The sequence below is a fragment of the Xyrauchen texanus genome, chromosome 5 (assembly GCF_025860055.1).
Source record: "Xyrauchen texanus isolate HMW12.3.18 chromosome 5, RBS_HiC_50CHRs, whole genome shotgun sequence".
Classification (NCBI taxonomy): Eukaryota; Metazoa; Chordata; class Actinopteri; order Cypriniformes; family Catostomidae; genus Xyrauchen; species Xyrauchen texanus.
In genome coordinates, this window is record NC_068280.1 from 42,661,396 (window position 1) to 42,687,514 (window position 26,119).

General features: G+C 37.8%; 1 protein-coding gene across 1 annotated transcript; it reads right to left on the bottom strand.

The window, feature by feature from the left end:
• Positions 1 to 9,472: 9,472 nt before the first annotated feature.
• Positions 9,473 to 22,884, bottom strand: LOC127644308 (tetraspanin-5-like). Its single transcript, XM_052127432.1, has 9 exons — positions 22,540 to 22,884; positions 20,464 to 20,514; positions 20,179 to 20,325; positions 17,446 to 17,616; positions 16,788 to 16,913; positions 14,918 to 14,965; positions 14,181 to 14,297; positions 12,705 to 12,766; positions 9,473 to 11,950 (listed from the first exon to the last, which is right to left on the bottom strand). Exons 1-9 carry the CDS (start codon positions 22,618 to 22,620, stop codon positions 11,938 to 11,940), a joined length of 816 nt encoding a protein of 271 aa, XP_051983392.1. The 5' UTR covers positions 22,621 to 22,884; the 3' UTR covers positions 9,473 to 11,937.
• Between the last annotated feature and the right edge of the window lie 3,235 nt (positions 22,885 to 26,119).

Below are 26,119 nucleotides of genomic sequence, written 5' to 3' on the forward strand. Positions count from 1 at the left end.
CTCCTCTCCTCTCCTCTACCCCCTCTCTCTCTCTCTCTCTCTCTCTCTCTCTCTCTCTCTCTCTCTCTCTGCCCTCTACTTTCACTCTCTCCTACCTTGTCCCATCCCTTACCCATTTGCTTTGTCCTTGACAAGTCGGGCACAGCCTGCCACCTGCCATGTAGTTGACACACAACATGTACATGGACTTTTTTAATCAACATCAATATTTTAGGTTACATTTTTGTATGAATAACCATTTGAATCGCCTTTTGCCTTTATTTGTTCATTTTAAATGGTCCTGCAGTGTGATAAATAGTACTAATATTTCATAAAATTGATAAAAGAACTAGCAATATTATATTTAAAACAGTTTTGCATTGAGTATAGGGTGTATATGAAATAAGCATTTAGTTCAATTGTCTATTGACCCATTGATTCGCTGATAATTGATGGAAACCTTTCAATATCTGCCATACCTATGTATTTCATAAGCTTATCCGTTTTTTAGGGGAATTTCAAACGCAATGAAATCAACCTTTCTGTGTGTGACTGTGTTCCAGCATTACTCACTATTACAAAAAACGTATCTTTAGCTGTGATCTCATCCTTTAGTGGCCATCTCTGTTGCAAGTTCAAGATTACCTTTAGCCACAAAGTCTCTTAAGCCATGGCGAGTATTATGCAATCTCCACACCCCTCCCCTCCCCGTGTGTCTCTCATTGCATCTCTCAGGGGCCTGGTCCCAGAGAAAAATGCATGTCAGAGAGCTGTGGCCCATCACGCAAGGACGAGATGCACCTACCACAGGGTCCTGAGGCAGTGGTAACTCCCTCTCTCTCGCTGGATGTATAGCTGCTGTCCAGTGCCATAGATTGAAGCCATAGATTAATGCATCTTTGAAAAGAGCAGATTAGGCCTGTAAGGCAAAAGCTTTCGCTGGGCTTTAAATAGCATATGAGCGCAGTATGCTGGATGCAGCTGAACCTGACCCTGCCCTGCATAGAGGACATTTCAGCTTAACTATTGACTAATTCCACCTCCAATCAACCACACAATCTTCCAGGAAATAGGCCAGGAGTCTGGACATTGTGGTTGTATGGAAAATTTATTAGAGTGTAAAAACATATCTGACCTGAGGCTAACTTTGTTCTGCAGGGTGAAAGATTCTCCTGCAATTTTGGAGATTTGTCCTACACTGTATTTACATTTTTTTTAAAAAATATTTATAACATCTGTGGTTGCCAGAGGGTTGTTCAGGTATTATGGATTGGTTGAACTGTTCAAATTAAATCATATATAAATAGAAAATTACATTCATTGCTTACTCTTAAATATTTGCATACTGTCTATCATATCAATCATTCAGGAAAAACATTAATCCTTTCAGAAAATCTGCTCATTGGAAATGCTGGTCTGCTTTCCTCACCCTGAAAAAACAACTGCTCATTTCTATGGATGCTTTTAAAATCTATACTGACTCCACATATGACTCATGTGATATATTTCATGTCTTCTAAATTCAAATGAAAGCTTTGTATGGGTAACAGACTTACAAACTGAAATTGCACATGTTGTCAGCCACTGAATGTGTCTTGTGAGACACAAAAATTAATTCATGCAGGGGCGCTTAACGCTCTAAAAACAGAATATTCCATGCATCTGAATTTAAAGGTGCAATCAGTAACAGTCATCTTGGACTTACACTGACACTTAGCAGCTTGCATGCAGTATAATTTAAAATCAGTAGTTTTTAGTTTAAGATTATCTGCATTATCTATAAAACATTAAAAATAATCTCCATCAGTAATAATAAATGACTGTGATTGGCTTATCCTAGCCAGCGCTGAGGAAAGTAGACGCCGTCTACACTATAAGGGGATTGCGTGACACTAGTTGGGTGATATTAACTCATACAACAGAGGGGGGACTTCACTTTTTGTCTGTTTATGACAGACTCACAATCATACAATTGCAAGCTATCTCATACTCAGTTATTTTTAGCACTGATAAAAATATACTTGTATACAAAAATAGACACTGCGCCAATGGAGGGATTGAGATGTTGTGTCGAATGAAGTGACACAAGGGGTCTTCCTTTGGAGACCCGTGTACCTCTGAACTTGAGAAAAGGCCAATGAGATATTGGCAGACAGAATTTGCATGTCCCGCCCCGAACATACGGGTATAAAGGGAAGCGGGCGTGTGTCTGTCAGTCAGGTTTTTGCACTGAGGAGCCGAGAACAAGTTTACAGTGGTAGGTCTAGTGCCGTGGCAGAAGGGACACAACGTCTCGTTTCCTCCCTCAGGGAACAGAGGTTACAACAGTAACCGTGATGTTCCCCTTCTGTCACTCACTCGACAGTGTGTTGAATGAAGTGACACAAGGAGTCCTGTTCAAAAGCATCATGTACTAGACCGTGCTCCGAGAACTGCTGACACAGGTGCAAGCAGGCTGCTGCGTGCTAGAAGCAACTGTATCGGCGCACGTAACCCTCCCCAATGCCCACATAAAAGGTGTCATATACAGACCTTAAGTTCCCAGCACCCCTGAGGGGGGAACAGGTGCTAAATGATCAGTGAAGCAGCTGGGGCTATCTTAACGTTATGAAATGTGTCGAGGAAGGCGGTCTTTCCCGATCCTATTCTTTCAGGGGGAAAAGACCCTGCGGAGGCCACATCCTGCCCAGACTAGGGGGAGGTGATATGTGGCTAATACACCATGTGGATTGTCAAGCTACACGTGGGAGCGGCGTGGTGGTAGGTCCTACCTGATGAGGGAGGAGCTCTACAAACACAGCGACCGGGGGCAGTGGGACTGCCCAAGGGAGACGCGGGTCCGCTGACAGGGGGACCTTATCGTGGAAAATATATCACAGGGAGTTGCCTGAAGAGGGAATTAAGCCTTTGGAGCCCTACCCCAGTACAGAACACTTGTGGCTTGTAGTGAGTCTGGTCACAAATTGCTCTGCTGAATTCGCAGGCCAAAAGGCTAGGGAGGAAGAACATTCAGGAAGCAACGCTTAGTTGCTAACCTGGGAGAGAAAGTGCACTGGATCATCTTGGTGAAGGGCACTAGGTGTAAGCAGAACACTCGGTTGGCTGTTCTGCAATACAGAGTTCTACTGGCTCGGACCTGACAAAACACGGTACGAGACTGACTCAACCCTGAGATTGTAAAATCTTGCAAAGATATTGGGTGTTGCCCAGCCCGCTGCTCTGCAGATGTCTGCTAGAGAGGTGCCGTGGGCCAGTGATCATGAGGATGCCACACTTCTCGTTGAATGTGCTCAAACCCGCAAAGGTACATATCAGACACAGCAACGAAAAGGCTGGGTCTGTCTCCTCCTGGGGCAGCTTGCTTGCAGGTTCACAAACTGATCCCTGAAGGGAGTCATAGGAACCTTGGGCACGTAGCCCGGTCGTGGTCTCAGGATAACGTGAGTATGTGCTCCAGGCAAGTGTCGCTGACAGAGAACGCTTGCAGGTCCCCAACCCTCTTGATGGAAGCTAGCGCTATCAGGAGGGCAGTCTTCAAGGAGAGGGCCTTGAGCTCAACTGAGTCAAGCAGCTAGAAGGGGGTCTCTGAAGGCCCGAGAGGACCACTGAGAGATCCCAGGAGGGGAACAGGCTTGGCCGGGAAGGATTCAGCCTCCGGCGCCTCTAAGAAACCTGATAATCAAGTCGTGCTTACCCAAGGACTTCCCGTCCACTGCGTCGTGGTGGGCCGTGATAGCGGCTACATACACCTTCAAGGTGGAGGGGGACCGCATCCCCTCCAGCCTCGCTTGCAGGAATGAGAGCACTGACCAAACTGCGCATCTCAAGTAAGGGCCAGTAAGGAGCCACTAAGGTGACTTGTTCCTCATCCTCCCTGATCTTGCACAGCACCAGTGCAAGAAGGTTCACTGGGGGGAATGTGTACTTATGCAGCCCCCGGGGCCAGCTGTGTGCCAACGTGTCTGTCCCGAGAGGGGCTTCTGTCAGGGAGTACCAGAGTGGGCAGTGAGTGTTGTACTGGGAGGCAAAGAGATCTACCTTTGCCATGCCGAATTGGCCCCAAATCAGCTGGACCACCTGGGGGTGGAGCCTCTACTCTCCGCTGGGCGAAACCTGTCGTAACATCATCTCCGCTGTCATGTTGCGGTTGCCCGGGATATGAAATCTTTTAGACTCTTTTATACTCCAAAGGAGGAGATGGCGGGCAAGTTGTGACATATGACAAGATCGCACACCACCTTGGCGATTTATGTACACTACTGTCGCGATCAAGACGTCCTTGTCCCGAATCGGCGGGAGAAACCTCCGCAGGGTTAGGATTACAGCCAGCAACTCCAGGCAGTTGATGTGCCAACGCAGCCGGTGCCCTATCCAGGAGCCAGCGGCAGTGTGCCCATTGCACATAGTGCCCCAACCCAGTTGAGAGGGCACAATGACCACGAAACATCTGGACATCTGCTGTAGGGGGAATCCGGCCTGCAGAAAACAGAGGTCTGTCCAAGGGTTGAAAGTCAGAAATGGTTGATTAACACACGGTATGTGCCGGGCGCCATGCCCATCTCAGGACTCGAGTCTGAAGCCAGTGCTGAAGCGATCTCACATGCATCAACCTGAGCGGCGCGACCACGGATGAGGATGTCATATGCCCCAGAAGCCTCTGGAATTGTTTTAGAGGAACTGCTGTGCCGGGCTCGGAGAGAGCGATCACCTGAGCACTGAATGCGCACGCTTGTTCGTGAGGCGTGCTGTCATTGAGACTGAGTCTAACTCCACGCCGAGAAAACGGGTGCTCTGAACCGGGGCGAGCTTGCTCTTTTCCCATTGACCTGAAGCCCTAGACGGCTGAGGTGCCTGAGCACCTGATCCCTGTGAGCACATAGTAACTCTCGAGAATGAGCTAGAATGAGCCAGTCATCGAGGTAATTGAGTATGCGGATGCCCACTTCCCTTAGCGGGGCAAGGGCTGCCTCTTGGACCTTGGTAAAGACCTGAGGGGACAGGGACAGGCCGAAGGGGAGGACCTTATACTGAGATGTCTGGCCGTCGAACGCGAGCTGTAGGGAGGGTCGACGTCGAGGCAGAATGGAGATGTGCAAGTAACCAACCAATCTGATGCTGAACACAGGTTAAGATCTGTTTCTGTGTGAGCACTTTGGACGGAAGTTTGTGTAAAGTCCGGTTGAGAACTCGCAAGTCCAAGATTGGCCTCAACCCACCGCCTTTTTTGGGTACGATGAAGTAAAGGCTGTAGAGACCCTTCTTTGTCTCGGCTGGAGGGACAGGCTCTATCGCGTCCTTGAGTAGCAGAGTTGTAATCTCTGCCCGTAAGGTGCTGGCTTTTTCGGTGCGCATAGAAGTGGAGCGAATACCGCTAAAATGAGGCAGGAGCCTGGCGAATTGAATTGCGTAGCTGAGTCAGGTGGTCCTGGTCAACCAGCGCGACGGGTTGGACAGCGAAAGCCATGCATCCAAGCTCCGTGCGAGGGGCACTAAGGGGACAATCATTTTCGACGTACCAGGTGGGGCTTTGCAGCGGGGGAAGCAGGTAATAATGCATCGGGAGGCAAAAGTGCGTCCCGAGGCTTGGGTGCTGAGAGCTGGGCCCGGGTTGAGGCGGAGCTCCCTGTTGCTTGGACGCAGAGGGATGCCCTCGGGGGGGGGGGGGCATGCCTTCATCGCCAGCCACGCCAATCCCAATCCCTTTGGAAGGAGATGCGGGGGGCGGCTGAAGTGGCTTTCTCTCCTGAGAAAAGAAAGCCGCGACTGCAGCGTTGCCATGGCTATGTTCTCGCATTGAGAACATAAACCATTCATAAAACAAAAAGCTCTTATGACCATCAGAAGTGGAGAAAAATCCACCGCATACAGGAACTACACAGAGGTGGAAGGACATCTTTAAAAAGACGCGTCCTGAAAAGGACGTTCAACGCCTGGTGTGTATTGCTCTTTTGTGATTGAAAATAAACACTTTTAGAGAAATACAACTCTTAGGAGGGAGAACACTCTTTTAGACAGAAGCGCTGTTGAAGCGCCCAGGGGTGTGAACTGCACAGTGTGCAGAGAGAGAGAACAGAAATGCAGAAATGCACTGTAGATCCAGCAGCAGTGATCTGCCAACAGAGTTGAGTGGAACTGTAGTGAGACTCAGCTTGCTGCTGCACAACCGCTTGGCACTGGAAAAAAAATCGGACTGACAGACACATGCCCGTATGTCCAGGGGTAAGACATGCAAATTCTGTCTGCCAATTTCTCATTGGCCTTTTTTCAAGTTCAGAGGTACGCGAGGCTCCTAAGGAAGACCCCTGAAAACCGAGTGCCACATGTCACAGCAATTCTGATATTCAGTACAACTGCATTGTTGTTTATGTAATATTGCTGTTATACAACAGATCTACTATATAAATATGAAATAACTTACATTTCAGACAGAATTGTGTCATTTACACAATTTTGTCAATGAAAATAGATCTAAAAGTAGCCAGCAAATTAAATAGAGACAATCAGTGTGATGCAAACAGTGCTATTATTCTAAATATCAGCACTTTTGGAATACCACTTGTTCATTAAATTAGGATAATGACTAACTGTCATCCAACTGAGAACTAAATGTTATGTTAAATACAATATGTGTAAAGATACAAACAGAAAGCACAAAATACAGTATACAAACTCAAACAACAAATATTTGCTTGTTGCTTTTAATGTACTGGTTTAAACACCATATTTAAAGGGGGTACAACAGAAGACAATTCCTTTCCAGTCTTCTAGAAATGCCCCTTTCTACATTAATTAAAAATTAATGTAGAAAGGGGCATTTCTAGAAGACTTTGCATGAGCAATTTGCTGTTCAAATCATACTTTTTAAGTGTAAAAACATGTTCTCTAAAAGTATATGCATCAATTTACTAATAAAATATTAATTTCCACCATTAATATTATTATTATTATTTTAATTTTTTTTTGCTTTTTAGAGTAAAATTACATGTATTATCATTCTTAGCCATCAGTGTTAGGTAAATTACTAACCCTAAACCTAAAACATAATCTATGTGGTATAACTTTAATTACAAACCCACACTTAAAGGCTATGCCTGTGCAGCTTGTGCATATGTACAGTGTTTAATATGACAGCATTATTTATGTCATATTATTGCTTGGACAGTGACTCCTGATGCTGATGATTTTGAGAGATCAAAACATAGTGACCCCTGATGCTGTGCCTTTGGGTCCATAGGAGAGAGAGAGAGCAGTTACTGTGATACTGTGTCAAGGAGATGAGATCTAATCCTATTTTAATTGTGGTGAGATTTAGAAGACACATCTGATCCTAATCTGCTCAGATTACCCATACTGCTTCCAAAAGGAAGAAGGGGGTTTTATAAACAAGTGCACTTAAAGTGATTTAGACATCACGGTTTCATTCCCAACAGGTCTCAAGGTGGACACACCCATGAAATGTAGTTAAGATAGCTATGTGTGTGTCTGTGTGATAGTATAATCATGTTTCAATGTTTAATGTTTCACATTTACACTATACAATTGGTTGGTGGATTTCAATACAATTTTATCTCTTGAGATAAACATAGTTGAAGTGGTTATGCGCAGACAAAGATTTTTAGCTTGCAATTCATGCAGTCTATTTTACCATGGGACATGAAGCCTCAGACAAAGGTAAAGCTGTAATCATATGTCACGTGTGTTACAGAAATCACTTACTATCTCATAACTGAATCATGAGAGTTTTTATAAAGCAAGAAACAAGTTATGTAGATATTTTGTTCAGTCTTATCTGAATTAATATTCACAATCTCAATCGACATATCATTGAAGGCCACTTTGTTTGAACATCTCGCATAACCTCTAGCGCCATCTAGTGTCCACATTTAAAACCTCAGGATGAATGAAAATGTGTTCTCCATGCTGCTGAGACAACGTTTAGCAACAGTTTGTAATCTGAAAAAATTGTATAACTCATTGTTATGCTAACATAACTTTATTGGCTGAATAGTATCCAAAGGCAAAAAAAAAAATATTTGTTGTTGTTTTTTTGCCCAGTAACAATTTTGGGAAATATTTTAGCTTTAAAAAGTAATATTTTAAATTGGACATCTTTAAAAACATTTAACATTGTGTTAGATATATTTAATAGGTAAATGCCTATTTAGAGACAATAAATAAAATTTTATATGGTATGTAGACATTATATAGGCTACCATTTCATTAGATTATATATTTGTTGTTAAAAGGAAAATTCCTAGTTCAATACAAGTTAAACTCAATCAACAGCATTTGTGGGATAATGTTGACTACCACAAAAAAATCTAAATTTCCCATTATAGGATGGCGATGCTTTTATATTAGAAACAATTGATGAAATGTCATCACATTATGTTTGTTAATAGTGAAAAGTACATAAATAAGGAAATAGAAAAGAGTCACAGGCATTGACACACATACAAAAAAATTTACTATTTTATTATTTCCGATACCACCATCTCAGAAAATTATGTACATTGTTTATTAAATTGGTTAAATAAGAAAATGCAAAAATGAATACTTAAAAATGACACAGAAACATTGCGTTGAACACTACAGCATAGAAAAGACAAGAACTGATAAGGAACAACTGACACTTACACACACACACACACACACACACACACACACACACACACACACACACACACACACACACACACAAAGACTAATGGGTAAACTAGGGACAGCTGAAAACAATCAGGGAGGAAATCTTCTAATCATATTCCTACACTCACAAATTTTACCCTTGCAATCAGAATTTAAACAGGTTTTTTGAGAATGTATCCCCCCTTGTGTTCCTTTTGTAAAATGGAAGAAGAATAAGTTTTACATTTGTTTTATCAGTGTACTTTCTCTAAATCTTTTTAAGCTAAATTTGATTGTCCTTTATTGTTACTTTGTCTTCTAGGTAAATTTAATCTTCAGTAAGCCAGAGAAATACAACAGAAACCTAATTTTAGTATTTTTTCTGCTGATGTAAAATCCCTTTTTGCCTCTCTTAATAATATGTCTAAACCTCTGAACCCAAAGGCTTTAAATACATATAACATCCTTAAGGATGTCACATTGAAAACGTAATCTTTAGATGTGATATTTTATGTATTTGTCCCTTTGTTAGCAATATGTCCCCACTGTTGTTATTCAATGTGTGTGTGTAATTATATATATACATATATCGGACTCTTAGTTTGAAGTTTTGGTATTTTCCTTGTCAAGTCTATGTTCCTGATTTTCTCCTTTATTTTTTATTGCATTAAACATTATATATATAAATATAATGTTTAATGCAATAAAAATAAAGGAGAAAATCAGGAACATAGACTTGACAAGGAAAATACCAAAATTTCAAACTAAGAGTCCGATATATTTTCAACATAAAAGTCTCTGGAAACAGAACGACGGCAAAAAGGGGTTCACACTATGACATCAGCCAAGTATCAACATGCAGACCCAGCTCAAAATCAAACACAAATTCACAATAACACAATTCTCTTACAGTGGTGCATTGCCGCCACATGCAGTACATATACATTTTTTCCTTCAATTATGTTGCTATTAAGAGATATTGTGTTGTAAAACCTTATTATTATATGGCTGTAAACATCACATCAACTCATTTCTGGTAATAACAAGATAATTACATCATACTAGCCAGAATATAACAATCACTAAATGCCATTTGTACAGCATATCTTGTTATTACTAGAACATGAGTATTTATTTATTTATTGTGAGAAAATATGCACATTTTTAAATATCAGTTACAGACCATTTAATCAAGAACAGGACCTGCAGACAAATGGGCTGAAATTCAGGCTAGATTACAAAGAATGGTGTTGATGTAGACCTGCAGCTTTGTATATATGTGTATACAGTTCAAATAATACATGAGTTTTAATAGAAGAATTAATGAATGTGCTTTTATAAAATTATAAGCTTCACATTACGGCCTTTAAACCCTCCAAAAAAATTTTTTTTGTGTTCAATCAATATTACACCAGAAATGCTGTCGATTGAGCTTAACTTATATTAAACCCAGAATAGTCCTTTAATTCTCATTAAGGTAATGCATCAAGGTGTTTTACTTCTGAGTTAGTTTGTAATTCTCATTATTCCCAATGGTAGATTCTCAATAGTGTAATGCAACTCATCCTGTGTAGACACAATTATTATTTTTTAATTAGTCAGTTTAAATTAAGGACACAGTACAATCAATACTACCATGATGTACAAGTAAATACTTACTAACTAATAATATATAATTGTGTAACAGTGTATAAGGACGGGCAAGGATGAGGCAAGAACCGGCTGAACTGAAACGAAAATGTTTAATGATATAAATGAATAGCATAAAACATAAATGAACACACATTCAGCACGAATGCGTGCGTATCTCTCTCGAACTGGCGCCTCTGGCTCGTCTTTATCCCCATCATCACAAACTGTCTTTAGAATTACTGTAATGTAATGATCTTACAGTAATGTCATGGAAATTATGTCACAATGCAAAAAGTGTTAATGGCACCATAATAGGCTTTATTTTTTTAGGGTTATTTTGTCTTTTGATTTTTAAGTGAAATGTGTCATGTTCTTGATAGACTTTGAAAAATTCACCCATATACTCACATTAGTGGGTTTTGTTCTGGGTTTACCTCACCAGTTTAAATCAAAGCCATCAAACCTAAGTGCTAATCTTTTTTAAAACATTCTAGTGACACCATTACTTATACAGTGTCTACAATTTCAAAACCCAGTACAGAAAAACATAGCCACTCACAAATATATTTTCACACTGGGAAAATTTAGTGTTATTCCAATACGCATGCAATGCATTTTCCCTTAGATTCAAAAGCAACTGTTTTTATAAAATCCATTTAACAGGTAATATACACAATGTGACAATGTGAACAAAATAAACAAATAGTCTCAATGAATTATGTACATGAGAGCTAAACACTCATATAGTGGTCAGGAGACGTACAGTAACTGTTCACTTTGCACAATCTAGTGTGTCTCACTAAAAACTACACCTGCACTGAATCAGCACCCACAAAATTCTACTAAAAGCTCTGCAGAATATGAACGCTCGTCGTTCACAAAATTAGAACAATCCTGACCATTGCGTGTTTGTTTATTAAATACTATGGATCATTTAACAATACTTTCAACTACCAATATAAGTCATCTGAAAATTTTTAACACATATTATAGAATTTAAAATAATTCTACTGATTTGCCGACAAAATCAGTGCAAAGAATTTGAAAAATAAAAATAATAATTTGCAGATTCTGTTTGGGTATACGAAGACTTTAAATTCTGAGTGAGTGTGTTTGTATTTGCCTACAAACATGGAAACACATGACTGACAGCACCTTTAACACTATTGCATCTTCTGCATCAACTGCAATAAGGCAGAAATGTGTTATGGGGCATACACACATCATGTGCAATGAAAATAAACTGATTACATGGATCTCCAGACATGCTTTTTAGAAGTTTAAATATTTGTAACTTGACACCGCGTCTTAAAAATGCAACATTTAAAGTGTACTTTTACATAGACAAACAATTTAAAAATAGTGCAGATGCAATGAAAGAATGCACCCTTATTTGTTTATTGTAACATTATGGGTGGGTACTCTTTAGAAATTGCATGTTGGGTCAGCATGTTAATACTATTTAAATTAATTTGTGTCTGATGATTGGATCAGAGGATTAGAGGTGAATTCAATATAATACAAATCTAACGTTGGACACCATTATCATGGAATCAATAGGATGTCACTGCACATTGCAATAAAGAAAGTATGTGAATGGACTCCCTCACTGGCTGCTAAGTTATTGTAATGACAATGTGCCAATTCTGTTGCTGAGAGACAGAAAGATGAAAGCTCTGTCTGCGGAACGGCTCAAGCGTTTCAGGTGAACAAACTGGAGGATGAAAAAAAGATACAAAGGTTAGCAAGATGACACATCTCAACAATTAAACTGATAGTCTTTTCCCAGTGGACTCTCCTTGTCCCTATACTATGAACTGAAACTCTGGCCATCTGATTGACGATGGCAGACAGACAGCATAAATATTTTACAGTAACAAAATTTATTCTAATTTCAATTCATTTGAATTTTGAATTAGAAATGTAAACACAATAAGTGATTTTAGTAACATAAACATAACTAATGTTAACTAACACTAACAATAAACAATACTTTTACGGCATTTATTAATCTTGATGTTAATTTCTACATATACTGACACATTTGTAACATTAAAGTTGTATACGTTAACATTAGCTAATGCATTATTAACTAACATGAATAATAGTATATTAATTCATATAAAAATTGCTGTAAAAATATTGTCTATTTATAGTTATTAATACGTAATGCATTAATACGGAGGAGACCCTTAGAGGACAGGGCGGGATTTTTTTCTGAAATAGTTTTGCGTGCCCTTGCAACAATTTTGCATTCCCTCTTACTACATTTACCATAGTTTCACTACAGTAAACATATTTTAACCTTGATATTCGTAGTAAAATCAATACAAAAAAACTGTAAAGAAGAGCTCACAGCTCTCTCACACTGCATCAGTCAGTTTCATTGTAATGTCTTTAAAACTCATCCTAACATTAGGGTGTGTGGTGACGCAGTACAATGCTCTTGCTGTATGAATGTTTCTTACCAGCTCTCTCTGACCGCCTCAATGTCACTCAGGAGATTCTGAGCTAGACAGATCCCAAATATCTAGAACCAAAAGAAAAGTTAATGTATTTGACACAGAGGGCTACAAAGACACATTGAGTAACACATTATCATGTATAAAATGGCACAATCTTTAATACTAATGGATGACTTCCTGGACATAAATTTAATTTAGTCTTCCAAAAGTATTCAAAGGAAAAGTTCACCCAAAAATGAAAATTCTCTCATCATTTACTCACCCTAATGCCATCTCAGGTGTGTATGACTTTCTTTCTTCTGCAGAACACAAACAAAGGTTATTAGAAGAAAATTTCAGCTCTGTAGGTCCCTACAATGCAAATGCATGGGTTCCAAAATTGTGAAGCTCCAAAAAGCATATAAAAGACAGCATAAAAGTAATTCATGAGACTATTATATATCTATATCTCTGCATCTATATCATCAGAAGTGATAGAAGTGGTTCAGAAGTGGTAGAAGTGATGTGAGAAGTGGTTCAGAAGTGGTAGAAGTGATGTGAGAAGTGGTTCAGAAGTGATAGAAGTGGTGTGAGAAGTGGTTCAGAAGTGATATGAGATGTGGTTCAGAAGTGGTAGAAGTGATGTGAGAAGTGGTGTGGGTGAGAAACAGATAAAAGTCCTTTTTTACAATCTTCCTACCTAGTAGGTGGCAATATGCATGAAGAATGAGAATCGCCAAAAGAAGAACGTGAATGTGAAAGTGAAAGAGGAGATTGATAGTAAAAAGGACTTAAATATTGATCTGTTTCTCACCCAGACCTTTCATATCACATCTGAAGATATAGATTTAAACACTGGAGTCGTAAGGATTACTTTAATGCTGCCTTTGTGTGCTTTTGGAGCTTCACAAATTTGGTACCCATGCACTTGCATGGACCTACAGAGCTGAAATATTCTTCTAAAAATGTTCAATTGTTCAGGAGAAGAAAAAGTCATACACATCTGGGATGAGAGAATTTAATTTTTGGGTGAACTATCCCTTTAAGAATTGGTAAAAAGACAAGAATGTTAAAGTTTTGGAACGAGATGATTACAGAATTTTAATTTTTAAAATAAACAATTCATTTTTGTGAAAATGCAGGGACTGAAAAGATTAATATTCTAACCACATATTTCATTTTTTTCCAATGTCAAACATATAAACAATTTAACATTAAAATAATGAATTTGGGGTTTTAGAATTTGTGTATTGAAATAAAAAAATATTGTAGAGATATAAAATTCAGTGTAGAATTTGTAAATCAATAAAGTGTTGAGGCTTTATGGTCTTTTGAAGGTATTTTCATGTTGACTAACTTTTCAAAATTCCTTTCAGTTGTAAATTCCCTATAAATTACTGCTGTTTTACTGATATTTGTTTAGTGGGGCAAACACTACCCATAGACTGATACACACATATAAATGCATTGGTGTGTGCTTCAGTGATGTTGTTTATTCACCTGCAGAAGTGCAATTCCTATGAAGATTCCAGCAACTACTGTTAGATTCTCTTGTAGCCATTTCTCAAACTGTGGTACACATCCTTTTGTGTGTATAAACAACTTCTGTTCAGTGTCCTTTAAACATAAAAACACATTCAAATTGATCATGTTTACTGCTAACAGAAACTTTCAAAAGTAAAATGGGGGACATATATACAGTTTTTCCACAGGCTGAGAAGAGCATATTTCAGTAGTGAGTAATGTAAACTAGAGACACTTGAAAAGGTAAAAAAAAAAAGAACACATGAAAGCCCTTCCAATCTCCAATTTACACATACTCTAGTGTGAATAATCTTAAATGTCCCCCTTTAAAAGGATAGTTCACCCAAAAATTAAAATTGTCAACATTTACTCACCCTTATGTGGATTCAAACACTGACAAATGTATTTCTTCAGTGTAACACAAAAGAAGATGTTAAACAGAATGTGAGCCTCAGTCACCATTTACTTTTATTGCATCTTTTTTTTTTTTACCTCCATACAATGAAAGTGAATGGAGACTGCAGTTAGCATTCAGCCTAACTTCATTTTTTGTATTCCACTGAAAAAAGAATTTCATACATCTTTGGATCAACATATGACAATGCTGACAGAATTTTCATTTTTGGGTGAAATATCCCTTTAAGCATATTCCCATGTGCACTACGCCAGGTATACACTCTAGTTGCACCTTATGTGTTTTTATATGTACTTACACTTTTCGCTCGAATGTCATATCCACACTGTGTGTTTATTACGTCCTCCTTTGTGAAAAGAAACAGGGAGAAAACAGGAATTTAGTTATTTGGAAAATGTAACTAAACATTCTGTTTTAAAATGTAGATTTTACTCTTTTGGGGGAGGGGAGAAGGTAAAGAGCAATGGTTCTCAACTGGTGTGTCACATGACTCACAACCCAAAAATGAATTGCAAGTCTTTTCTGATATGTTCACAGACAATAGGGAAACCTAATGCTACTCTAAATTCAAATGATAACAATTCCACAAACCATACAGTCGTATATAGTGTAGCAAAATAAATAGGCTTATCAACCTTTAACCTCCTGAGACCCCCCCCCCGTCCACATGCATGGACATTGGGTTTTGGCTTTGCTATAGGATATACATAATTTCATTTAATTTCAACTGACTGCTCTCTAGGCTGTCATTAAAGGGTTAAAATTTTGACGCACGGAGTCATGTGACAAAACAACATGGTGACCAACCTCAGCTGAGTTTGTCTTTGGGAGAAATGCCAACAAAACTGCATCCGGTACGAAAGCTCATTAAGTTTTTACATTAAAACCTGTTTGACTTAAAAGAGTAGAGTCTCTAGTGTCATCCAAAATACCATTTGAAAAATGTCATAAATTTGGCACAATGACCATGTACGTGGACTCTAGACTAATTTTCCTTAAAATATCCTTTATTCACTGTGCATTATCACATTGAGAATCAATGGATGCATCCAAAAGCTGGAAAATGTTGCTTTCAGAAGTTGTGTGTGGCGTTAGGATGAAAATAAGGTGCATTTCAAACTGTTCTGAGACCAGTGCAGACAGACAGCACACTGGAGATTAAGTAATTCGCTAATTAGAGAGCAAGGGATCATCCAATAGCTTTCCTATGCAGCCAAGTGCATGCCCTCCTAACATCTGGTCAAAAGAAGTTTCAGGCTGCAGATGATGTTTTTGACAACTCAACATGTTTGGCAGACATAGGACAATGGTATTCAGTACTTAGATTCAGAATTTATAAATGATTGGATGATGCTGACCATTACTATCATATTTATTTTTGCACATTTCTGATTTAATGACCGTAACGTATCAAAAACATATATAATTATTGTAATAACAACACTCTTGGAAACATAATAAACAATTTAAAAAAATCAGACTTTCAATAGCTTGGTATTAGTTCAAATTTCACAACTTAGTCCCTCTGAACATCAATTTTTAGGAAAACTATTTGCTCTAAAAAATAAAAATAATAATAACAAAATTGGAATGGAAAATGATCTGCTTGGGGTCAGGAGGTTAGAAAATAAGAGAAATCCCATATCTTTTGTTATTGACGTCAAAAGCGGTGCCTTTAATCAAACTCTTCCGTATTTTGGCACACATTCACTTAGTAGAAGCTAGACAAATTAGGCATATGCCAACGTGGACAGGTTCAAGAATAAAAGGTAAAAGAAAATACAACCAAGTCAATATGTTTTTGCTTTGAATTATTAACTGCCGAGAGCATGAAACCATAACAATTCAAGAGCAAATTAGACACAAAACTTTGAAACCATAAGTTTGAGTTTTACTAACTAATAAAAGTATTTTTTCTTTACTTTTGTACAATAAACAATAATATTGGACTTGATGTCCAAAGTAAAATCTATGTTCTGAAGCAAAACCCTTTGAGAACCACTGATACTGAAATGTATTTGGGTGTGTTCTGTCTGTTGTGGATCTACATCACTTCCTGTTTATGTTCTCAATTCTTCCAGAAGAAGACAATAACACTTTCAAGATGATAAGGTGGCTGGGAGATGTGTGTCTGTGGTGGCATGCATGTATATGGTGTGTTTACTCACAGCAGGGTCCTTGGTGCAACAGGAAAAGGGAACACCACATTTCTCTCTGCTCAGATTTGTGTCGGTACAGTTAAAGTAGATATTCAGATTCCAGTCTTCAGGCCCAAATGCTCCACAACACTCCCACTGCAGAAACATGCAGTTTATGTATTCGAATTACGTATCCGCACACACACTGAACCAACCAAAAGTTTCAAATCAATGCATATTCAAGCAAATTTCAGGCTGGGAATATAGATATGAAAGGAATAGTTCACCCAAAAATTTTAATTCTGTAATAATTTACATCTCTTCTTGTCATTCCAGATTGGACGAATGTTGTTGATGCTCTTCTTTCAGATACAATGAAAGTATAAAAGTAGTAACTATGACTTGTACACAGTATATTAAGCATTTTGAAGCGTTTTGTGAAGAACAGGCTGAAGTTGAAATTGAAGTTGAAAATCTCTCAAATCTCATTTACACCCACGGATATTCAAACAAGGTCACTATATGCTTACATTGCATGGGAAAGAGCAGCATTTACATTCTTCCACCTTCTGTGTTCCATTAAAGGAAAAAACTTGAGTCTGGATGGGTTTTTGGGTGAACTATCCCTTTGAGAGTGGTTTTGGAGAGCAGGTTGTGGTCTGATATGTGCGAGTGTGTGTATTCTTACATAATCTTGCGTAAAGTCAATGAGATTCTGCAAGTCAATGTCATCTCTGTAGGCTCTAATATTGTTGTTGATGAAGAACTTGAGCTGGTCCTTGATCCAGTCTTTAAAGACAAATGCCAAGACTCCTGCTGTCAACTCCAGGAAAAATATGATTCCAAGAAAGACGGAAAACTGAAAAGGATAGCAGAGATCTGTTTAGACAACTCGTGCTTGTTAATATCTACCCTAAAGTTTTCCAATGAGTTAACGTATTTTATTTCCACAATGGATTAAACCAAGCTGATGTTTTTATAAGAAAGAATTCTTAACCCTGCCAGCACCCCTCTCGACACTTTTACAGACAAATTTACATTCTTTAGAGAAGTCATAATTTCCTCTCTCAAAACAAAGTGAACATTGTTTGAGAATGTTTATTTCTAATGGCACACAAAAATCCTAATACATGTCCAGTGACTGACTGACGTGCTGCTGTGACCACAATGAATAATTCCACAGTGACATCACAGCTCATCTGGTGTTTCCAGATGTTTTAAGAAGTCTCTGTGGCCCAACAGGCCTTTCGTAATAGGGGAGAGCAGGGATAATTGAAACGCTCAATATATGTAACACTGGTAATAACTTCAAGCACAATTCACTCACAGAGGCCATTTCTGGTCCTGTATGTGCAAGCATAATTCAAATCTTATGAAAATGTAAATAATACTACCATTATATTGCTAGGTTTAGGGATGTGCAAACTACATTATGCCCATCCTGAACAAAGAATTATGTGCTTCAATGTAACCGGAGTGCTTCGTGCGATCCTTGCTGTCCATTCAAAAGCACAGAACTACAAGACAATATTCCGGATACACATCGCCACAGTACCTCACAAAAACATGAATATTACTCACAGCTGAGAATCTCATGTCTGACAGTGATCGTCTTTTAATGTATTGTTAATGTAGTGCTTTGCTGAAACAACAGTGCATAAAAAGACTAAACCTAAAGCGATAAAGAGATGAAACTTCTTCAAGCTATCATCACGCAAAACGCTGTCTTAAGAAGTTGTGTATCAGAATTACTTTGAGAATTGCGTTTCTCATTAAAACAACCACCACTAAAAATTCAGATTGTTTTAGTCACCTCTGACACAGATCAGATATTGTTGCAAATACGTAAGCAGAAAAATCTGCGTGTGATCGGATTTTTTCACATCTGATCGGAGTTACTTTCAAATGTGGTTTTAAATCAGATACATATCCGATATCTGGACATCTGACCTACGTCTGAACACATATATCCAATTCCCTTAGGCTTTTATAAACAGTGTGTCCTTATGAAGCAGACGTGCCTGTAGGCGTTCGCACAAAAACTCAAATCTTCTCTTGTTGAGGTGGAAATTTTGTACCCACTCCCTCATGACTTCAAGCCCTATTCGTACGGGATTAGCTTTACATGGGACGTGGCTTAATGTAATAATTACCTGAGCTCCTCGGTAATTTGAATCCCGAACGAATCGGTCATGTCAGTAATTTTCCCAGACTTTTTCTGGACCATGGATTCCCAAGAAGGTATCTTTAAAAGAGGGTGGAGTTACCCCAGAAAGGGGCGAGGTTACTCCAAAAGGGGGTTGCGGCAACTCCAAAAGGGGGTGTCACATCCACTCACTGTTAAGGTTAGGTAAAGTGTTAGGTTAGGGGCTTCCTATATCTTTAATGCCGATTTGGAGCTCACGCCCCTTTTTGGAGCTATGCCTGCCACTATACCCTTCTCTGCATTCCTGTACCAGTTAAAATTGCAGCGTGTTTTACCTACAATAAAACGCCCTGTAAAAATAACCCCTGGTAATATCGATTCATTGCGAATTGACATGTTAATAAAGAGCCTGTAAATCTGCACTTTCCAGCACTTGAGCCCTTTAAATATTAAATATTTACACGTGTAAAAGAGAAACGAGCAGTTTTTGATTATGGTTTGAGCAGAGCGAGTGCAGGAAATTGTGTTGAGTCCGCGTTTCGGAACATAAAATTACATAATGTGAAGGGATTGTCCATATTTTTAATTCAATAGTGTAATACAAGATTACAGGCTTGTTAAGTTCTGTTATATTTAGCCAGACATTCCAATTGATTTCTTCTAATAATTTCAGATACAGTATATGCTAATGTTTAATATTTCCTACATAATCAGCAAAGTATACATCTTCTAATAGGTCAGTTACACGTGACAGCAGTGTGTAAATGCTGTAGACACAGCAATCTCTGTGATTTTTAAATACATTGCGTATCCCATGCGAATTGACTGTAAATATGACAGACGTCTGCACTACTAATTACTTTACGGAAATATGTCCGAAAAACAAATCCCGTCCAAATAGGGCTTTAGCCACACTTCTCATTTGACCAATGTTAAAATCATTAAAGCTGTGCTTACCATGGCAGCAGTAAAAAGTCGCTTTCACCATTTTTGCCTATTTAATTGCAATCACATGCAATTTTGCCTAGTTTTGAAAATATGAAATAGCACAAGGCCATTCAAAACCTGAGGGTGAACCGTGGCACTCATAAGTGAAAGTGATCAGCAATTCGAGTTTGGGCGGGAGATTAAAGTAAACACAAATATAAGATTTGAGTCTTGTGTTCCATAAAGGTAAACAGTCAGGACAAAAATAATTCAGATATGGTCAAAAAATCTGTGCCTTAAGCCTTGCAGTGTACATGCAGCCTTTATTAAAGACAAAAAAGAACTTACAAACTTGAGTAGGAAGGAGTTTTCTCTCAACGCCCCAATACATCCAGCAAAGCCCAGCACGAACATCACCCCACCCACCACGAGAAACAGCCACACTGGGTCAAACCCACCCAGATCTGTGATGGAGGAGATGTTGGACAGAACTCCCTGATGAAAAGACAAATAGGCACAAAACTGAGAGAAAGAATGCAAATCTATTTCATTTAATGAGACCAGGATCTCACCTGACACATAAATTAATTCATAAGTTTATTTACTGCATTGTGAGAAGAAAGCTTTACGCACCTTCTCACTCCAGGCCCACAGAGCCACAGACAGGAAAGCTACCCCGAGCAGCTAAATGGTTGGGGGGTGTGTGTGTGTGAATGAGAGAAGGGCAGTTAGAGATCAGATCAGCACTATCTGTCACTTTTGAATAATACCTACATTTCATTTGTGGTTACATTTTAAAGAATTACTATGACCAGCCTCTGAAATAGACAAGGCAAAAGTCATCTGTCACATGGTTTGTGTATAAAAACCTAGTTGTTGTCTAGACAGCATGTTTGGACATCATAAGCACATGTGAAACATTCAACAGCAGCTTGGGCCTCATAAGCAAGTTTGAATATTCAACAGCATTTTTGGGCATCATTAGTGTGTTTGAAAGCACGTTTGGGCATCAAACACTTTGGAACGACAGCATGAGACACATTTGGAATATTTGATAACCTTTTTAAGCATAATAAGCCCATTTGATAAAAAATTTTCATCATCATAATCATGTTCAGAACGTTCAAACTGATTTTGGTCATCAAAGGTGCACAAATGTTCAAACAGCATTTGGAGTGCTGAAAACATTTTTGAGCTAGTGTGAAATTTTCGATCAGTATATCTGGCCATCGTAAGGACTTTGAATGTTCAAAGGCATTTTGGGCCATCATTAGTGCGTCCGAAAGCACTTTTGGGCATCATAAGCACGTTTGAAATGTTTTTAAGTTCATTTGGAACATTTGATGGCATTTTTGGATCATGATAAGCAGGTTTGTAACATTCAAACTAAATTTTGATAAACATAAAGCTGTCTGAACATTCCATACTGTAGAATTTTGGCCATAATAGGCGCACAAACGTTCGAACAGCATTTGGAACGCTGAAAGCATCTTTGAGGCACCGTAAGCCTATGGGAAACGTTTGATCAGCATATTTGTCCACAATAAGCGCCTTTGGAACGTGCAACCGCATTTCAGCATCACAAGTAAGTTTGAATGGTCAACTGCATTTTGGGCATCATTAGTGATTTCAAAAGCACTTTTGGGCATGTTAGGAATGTTTGACAACATATTTAAGCATCACAAGCACATTTGGAACATTAGCATTTTTTGATCAAACTAAATTTGGGTCATCATAAAGCTGTCTGAACATTCCATGCTGTACAATTTTGCACAAAAAGCATTTGGAACGCTGAAAGCATCTTTGAGGCATCATAAGTGAGTTTGAAATGTCTGATCAGCATATTTTGACCATTATAAGCACGTTTGAATGTTAGAACAGCATTTTGGGCATCATAAGTAAATTGGAATGTTCAACGGCACTTTTTGAGCATCACGATAAACACTTTGGAATTATTGCATTTTTGGGAATCATTGACACGTTTGGAACTTTTGACATTTTTGATCAACATAAGCATGTTTGAAATGATCAGCATATTTTGGCCATTATAAGCACGTTTGAATGTATAAACTGCATTTTGGTCATCATAAGTAAGTTTGAACGGTCCATAGCATTTTGGGTATAACAGGTGCGTTTGGTAAGATGTTTGGTAAGAGTCTGAAACGTTCTACAACATTTTTTAGGCATCAGTCAAGAGTTAGAACATTAGAAAGCATCTTAAACACGTTTGGAACAACAGCACACGTTTGGAATATTTGACACATTTTTGGGGTATGATTTGGAACATTTGATAACATTTATTGAACATTTTAAGCGCGTCTGCAACATTTAAACAAAATATCCGTTAATCATAAAGCTGTTTGAACGTTCCATAACATTTTTAAACATCATAGGAACGAAAGTTCGTACAGCATTTCGAACACTGACAGCATCTTTGAGGCATCATGAGCGTGTTAGGCACATTCGATAGCATGCTAATGCGCCCCAAACTGTTGTTCAGTTAGTGAGCTCAATATGTTTTAAGCCAATGTGTCAAGACAACCTGACGTGGTTGCAATGCAAACCCAAAACATTTACAGAAAATATAAGATATGAGTTCATTTCAGCAAACAAACCATACTAGCCATACTGACATATCAGTCAGTCAGGATCAGCTGTGTGATAAATTCACACACAACGCATACATAATTTCAAAAATGCACAACTCACCCAAAATATAATGTTAAATCCGAATATGAAGTATTTGATACAACAGCCCACTTCGTGGACGTTGAAATGTTTTCCTGACATACTTGCGTTTTGATAAACCAGTGAGAATCTTCCCGATTATTATTAATAATGGAGACAAATTTCGCCCACCGACATGAAAGCTGTTATCTCCATTTATATCATGTATACGACATGTCGATAGCTAGCTTGGCATGCACCGCCAATGCCTATTGTGCCGAAACGATGATTTTTCCTGATCTAGAAAACAATTACTCTCACTATTGACAAAAAAAGAAAAGAAGCGAATAACGGGACAACCGCTCCAAGAGATTGGAGACGGAGATGTGAGAGTCACTTCCGGTTAAATTAATTATGTCATAATATAAATTTTCAAAATACAGGTTCGTTTATTAAACCTAAATTGGTAAAATAATAAATAAATAAAAGCGTCAGCATTTCATTTGAGGCTGATACATATTATATCAGTTTATAATGCTAATAGCTTTCTGATTATTATTATCTAAAGATTATATGATTACTATATGTTACAAATATGTGCATACATGATATGATATAGAGTAAAATCGTGTAGACATATAATATTATTATATTTATATTATTTAAGCGTATATATTAATGTTATGTTAATATAAAAATATTTTTCTTCGGTTTTTCTAAATTGTGTGATAAGATTTTATAAAAGTCTAATTCTCAGTTTTCAGCATTTTCCTGCTAATAATAATGCTGCTGATATTAATAATAGTAAATACATGGTTAAATTACGATTAAGTGAGTATTCATATTTTATGTTAAAATGACAGTTCAGATGTTGCAATGTGATAGTAGTGCTTTATTCATCTCTAAACATATTTTTTCACACATTACCTCTGTAATCACCATGGGTTTCAACATAATAATAATAATTCTGATAACATAAAAAATTATAATAATAGCAATAATAATAATAATGTGTTTGTAAAGCACCTTTCATATATAAACTGGTTCAAAGTGCTTCACATGTAAAAAAAAAAAAAAAAAAAATGTTCGTGTTTTCATAAAAATAACTTGTTATTGCGGTTTTCATTTCATTTTATTTGTTTTACACATGAAGCACTTTGGACTAACTATAAAGTTGCACTCAGTAATCTTTTTCCTCATTTAAAAAGTTTTACTTCTAAATAAATTAATGGTAATTTTGAAGCATTTGTATAAAATCATGACTGCTCATGTGAGATGAAGACTTCAGTCATACCAGTAACCTTATAAAAGCTCTTTCATTCTACATGGAGAGGGTCCCCTCATAGGTACAGCCATGTTAGAATCACATGACCAGTCAAATAATACTCGCTTAATCTCAGTAACCGCTCTGTTATTAATTGATTAAATTAATCCTGGTTTAGTGTGCAAATGTAACTGAAAACTAAAGTGTTTGAATATTGCAGCATCCAGGCCACTAGGTGTCAGTGTAAGCCAACGTAAGTCACATCGACATCAAAGAATTACTGAGTGCACCTTTAACAAAAAAACATGAATATTCAGTTAAACACAATTTAACCATTGAATTAGTATTATTAATATCACCAGCATTATTATTAGCAGCAACTTTAATTTCTAAAATATATTATGAGACTCAAACTCAAATGGCTGGTTTGTTGTTGAAAACATTCATATAGTAAAGGTAATGTGGGGGAAAATATGTGCATATAGTTGCTCGATAACTTTAACATATAATATGCATATTCAATTAATCATAATTTAACTGTATTGTGATTCAATTTTCATAGCCACTCCCTTCCTAAACAAGCGAGTCAAGAATTTCAAAATAAATGTCACCAACCGTAACAATTGTAAAATAAAACCGAACTGTATTTGATGTTATTTGAACTTTAAACATTAAGAACGTTTTAAAAGGACTTAGATTATACTAATCGCAGCAGATGTGTGAAGATAAGAGTATGCCCAATTCTGTCCAAGACGCTTGTTAAATAGAACACCTTTTGTCTATTTCAAAGAAGCACTAAATGAGAACAATGCAATGCTCTTTTATGGATCGCTTTTGATATATTATGTCAATTCTAGAACCCTTTAGAGTCTTTAAATCTTGCCTTGTGGTGCTTTAATGACCTTTTTAAACCAACAGTACTTTGATGTGGACATGTAATTAATGCTGAGTAATGAGATTACAGAATCACTCTAATGTAAGTAGTGGGGTTATCTCTGGCACATTTATTGGCTTAAGAGCTTTACCTTCAACAATTATGAGTTTTAAATAGATCAAAGGTTCACACAAATTCCACCTCTTTTCTCACTGAGCAGTAAGATTTAATTTACAGAAATGTTTAATAAGCTTGTCAGTTATTAATTCCAAGTCTTTCCAAGACATTAAATGCAAGGTGTTAGCTTTTGGGTGTCTAGTGTCTTCTTAAAGGTGAAGTGTGCAATTTCTGCATCACTGGTTTCACCAAATGTAAACAATGAACACTCCCATTCTTTCATTGGTTGACCAACGTTAAGGTTGGCCTAACAACATTTTCAATTTTTGCAGCGTTTTAGAGCAACAATGCCCATGCGGTTGAAAGGACTGTAGTTTTAAATAGTTCTGGATTGATTTATGGATAAAGTCTTAACCAATTAATTGGAATATCATTCAGTTGCACTTGTGCAGTCTAGACAGACTGTATCTAAATGTGAGTGTCCTTGTGTAAGATTGAAGCAGGCTGTAATATGTTCAAGGGCATCAGAAAACCCAAGGCCCTGTGAATACATCACTGTTCTTCATTAAGGCCATCCACATTTAAGCTCATCTAATTCATTATATGAAGCTCACTACAGGCAGTTAGTACACCACCCTCACTGCATGATATAAAATGGTCATCTATTATTAATGGATGAGCATTAATACATCTATACATGTTCGTCCATAGACCCCTGGGAGTCTACGGAGGTACTGCAGGGGTCAGTGGACAGATCTTTAGAGAAAATTCTAAAACAATATTTACAATACTGTGGTGCAATGAATCAAGGACAAGGCAAAAGAAGGTAAAGGTAAAATTGGATGTAAAAAGTAGACAAAAGAGTAAAAAAATATTTTTTATTTAGCATAATGTAATAATGTTTGATAAGGTGACAATACATTATTATTATTATATCAGCAAAAATATAGCATTATTATACCACTTCTTGGAACACTGGTATGCACTAAACAAATCTAATCATGAAGAAATAGCCATCCAGAATGGAGACACGTGGAAAAAACACTTATCCAACCTCTAATGTTAACAAAAATCTTGAACAAAAAGAATCAACCATCAAAGATTACAGCACCCTAAAACTTTATGGCATTCTATGGCATTCTAAATGAAATGATTAAATGCACAGACAACAAATCAAACTGACCATTCTCAAACTTTTTTATATAATCCTCAGTGCAGGTGTATTTCCCAACATCTGGAACAAGGGCCTCATTTCTCCAATTCATAAAAGTGGATGGTAATATCCACGACGGAACACTGTGCCATTCCACATGTATGACTTTCTTTATTCTGCAGAATACAAGCGAAGATTATCCGGACCCACTTTA

What these genes read in the sequence shown, in the direction of transcription:
- LOC127644308 (XM_052127432.1), bottom strand. Translation starts at nt 22,620, where the DNA reads ATGTCAGGAAAACATTTCAACGTCCACGAAGTGGGCTGTTGTATCAAA. An exon ending in GATTTAACATTATATTTTGG is followed by an intron (nt 20,515 to 22,539) that starts GTGAGTTGTGCA and finishes CCAACCATTTAG; the next exon opens with CTGCTCGGGGTAGCTTTCCT. An exon ending in ATGACATTCGAGCGAAAAGT is followed by an intron (nt 14,298 to 14,917) that starts GTAAGTACATAT and finishes TTATGTTTAAAG; the next exon opens with GACACTGAACAGAAGTTGTT.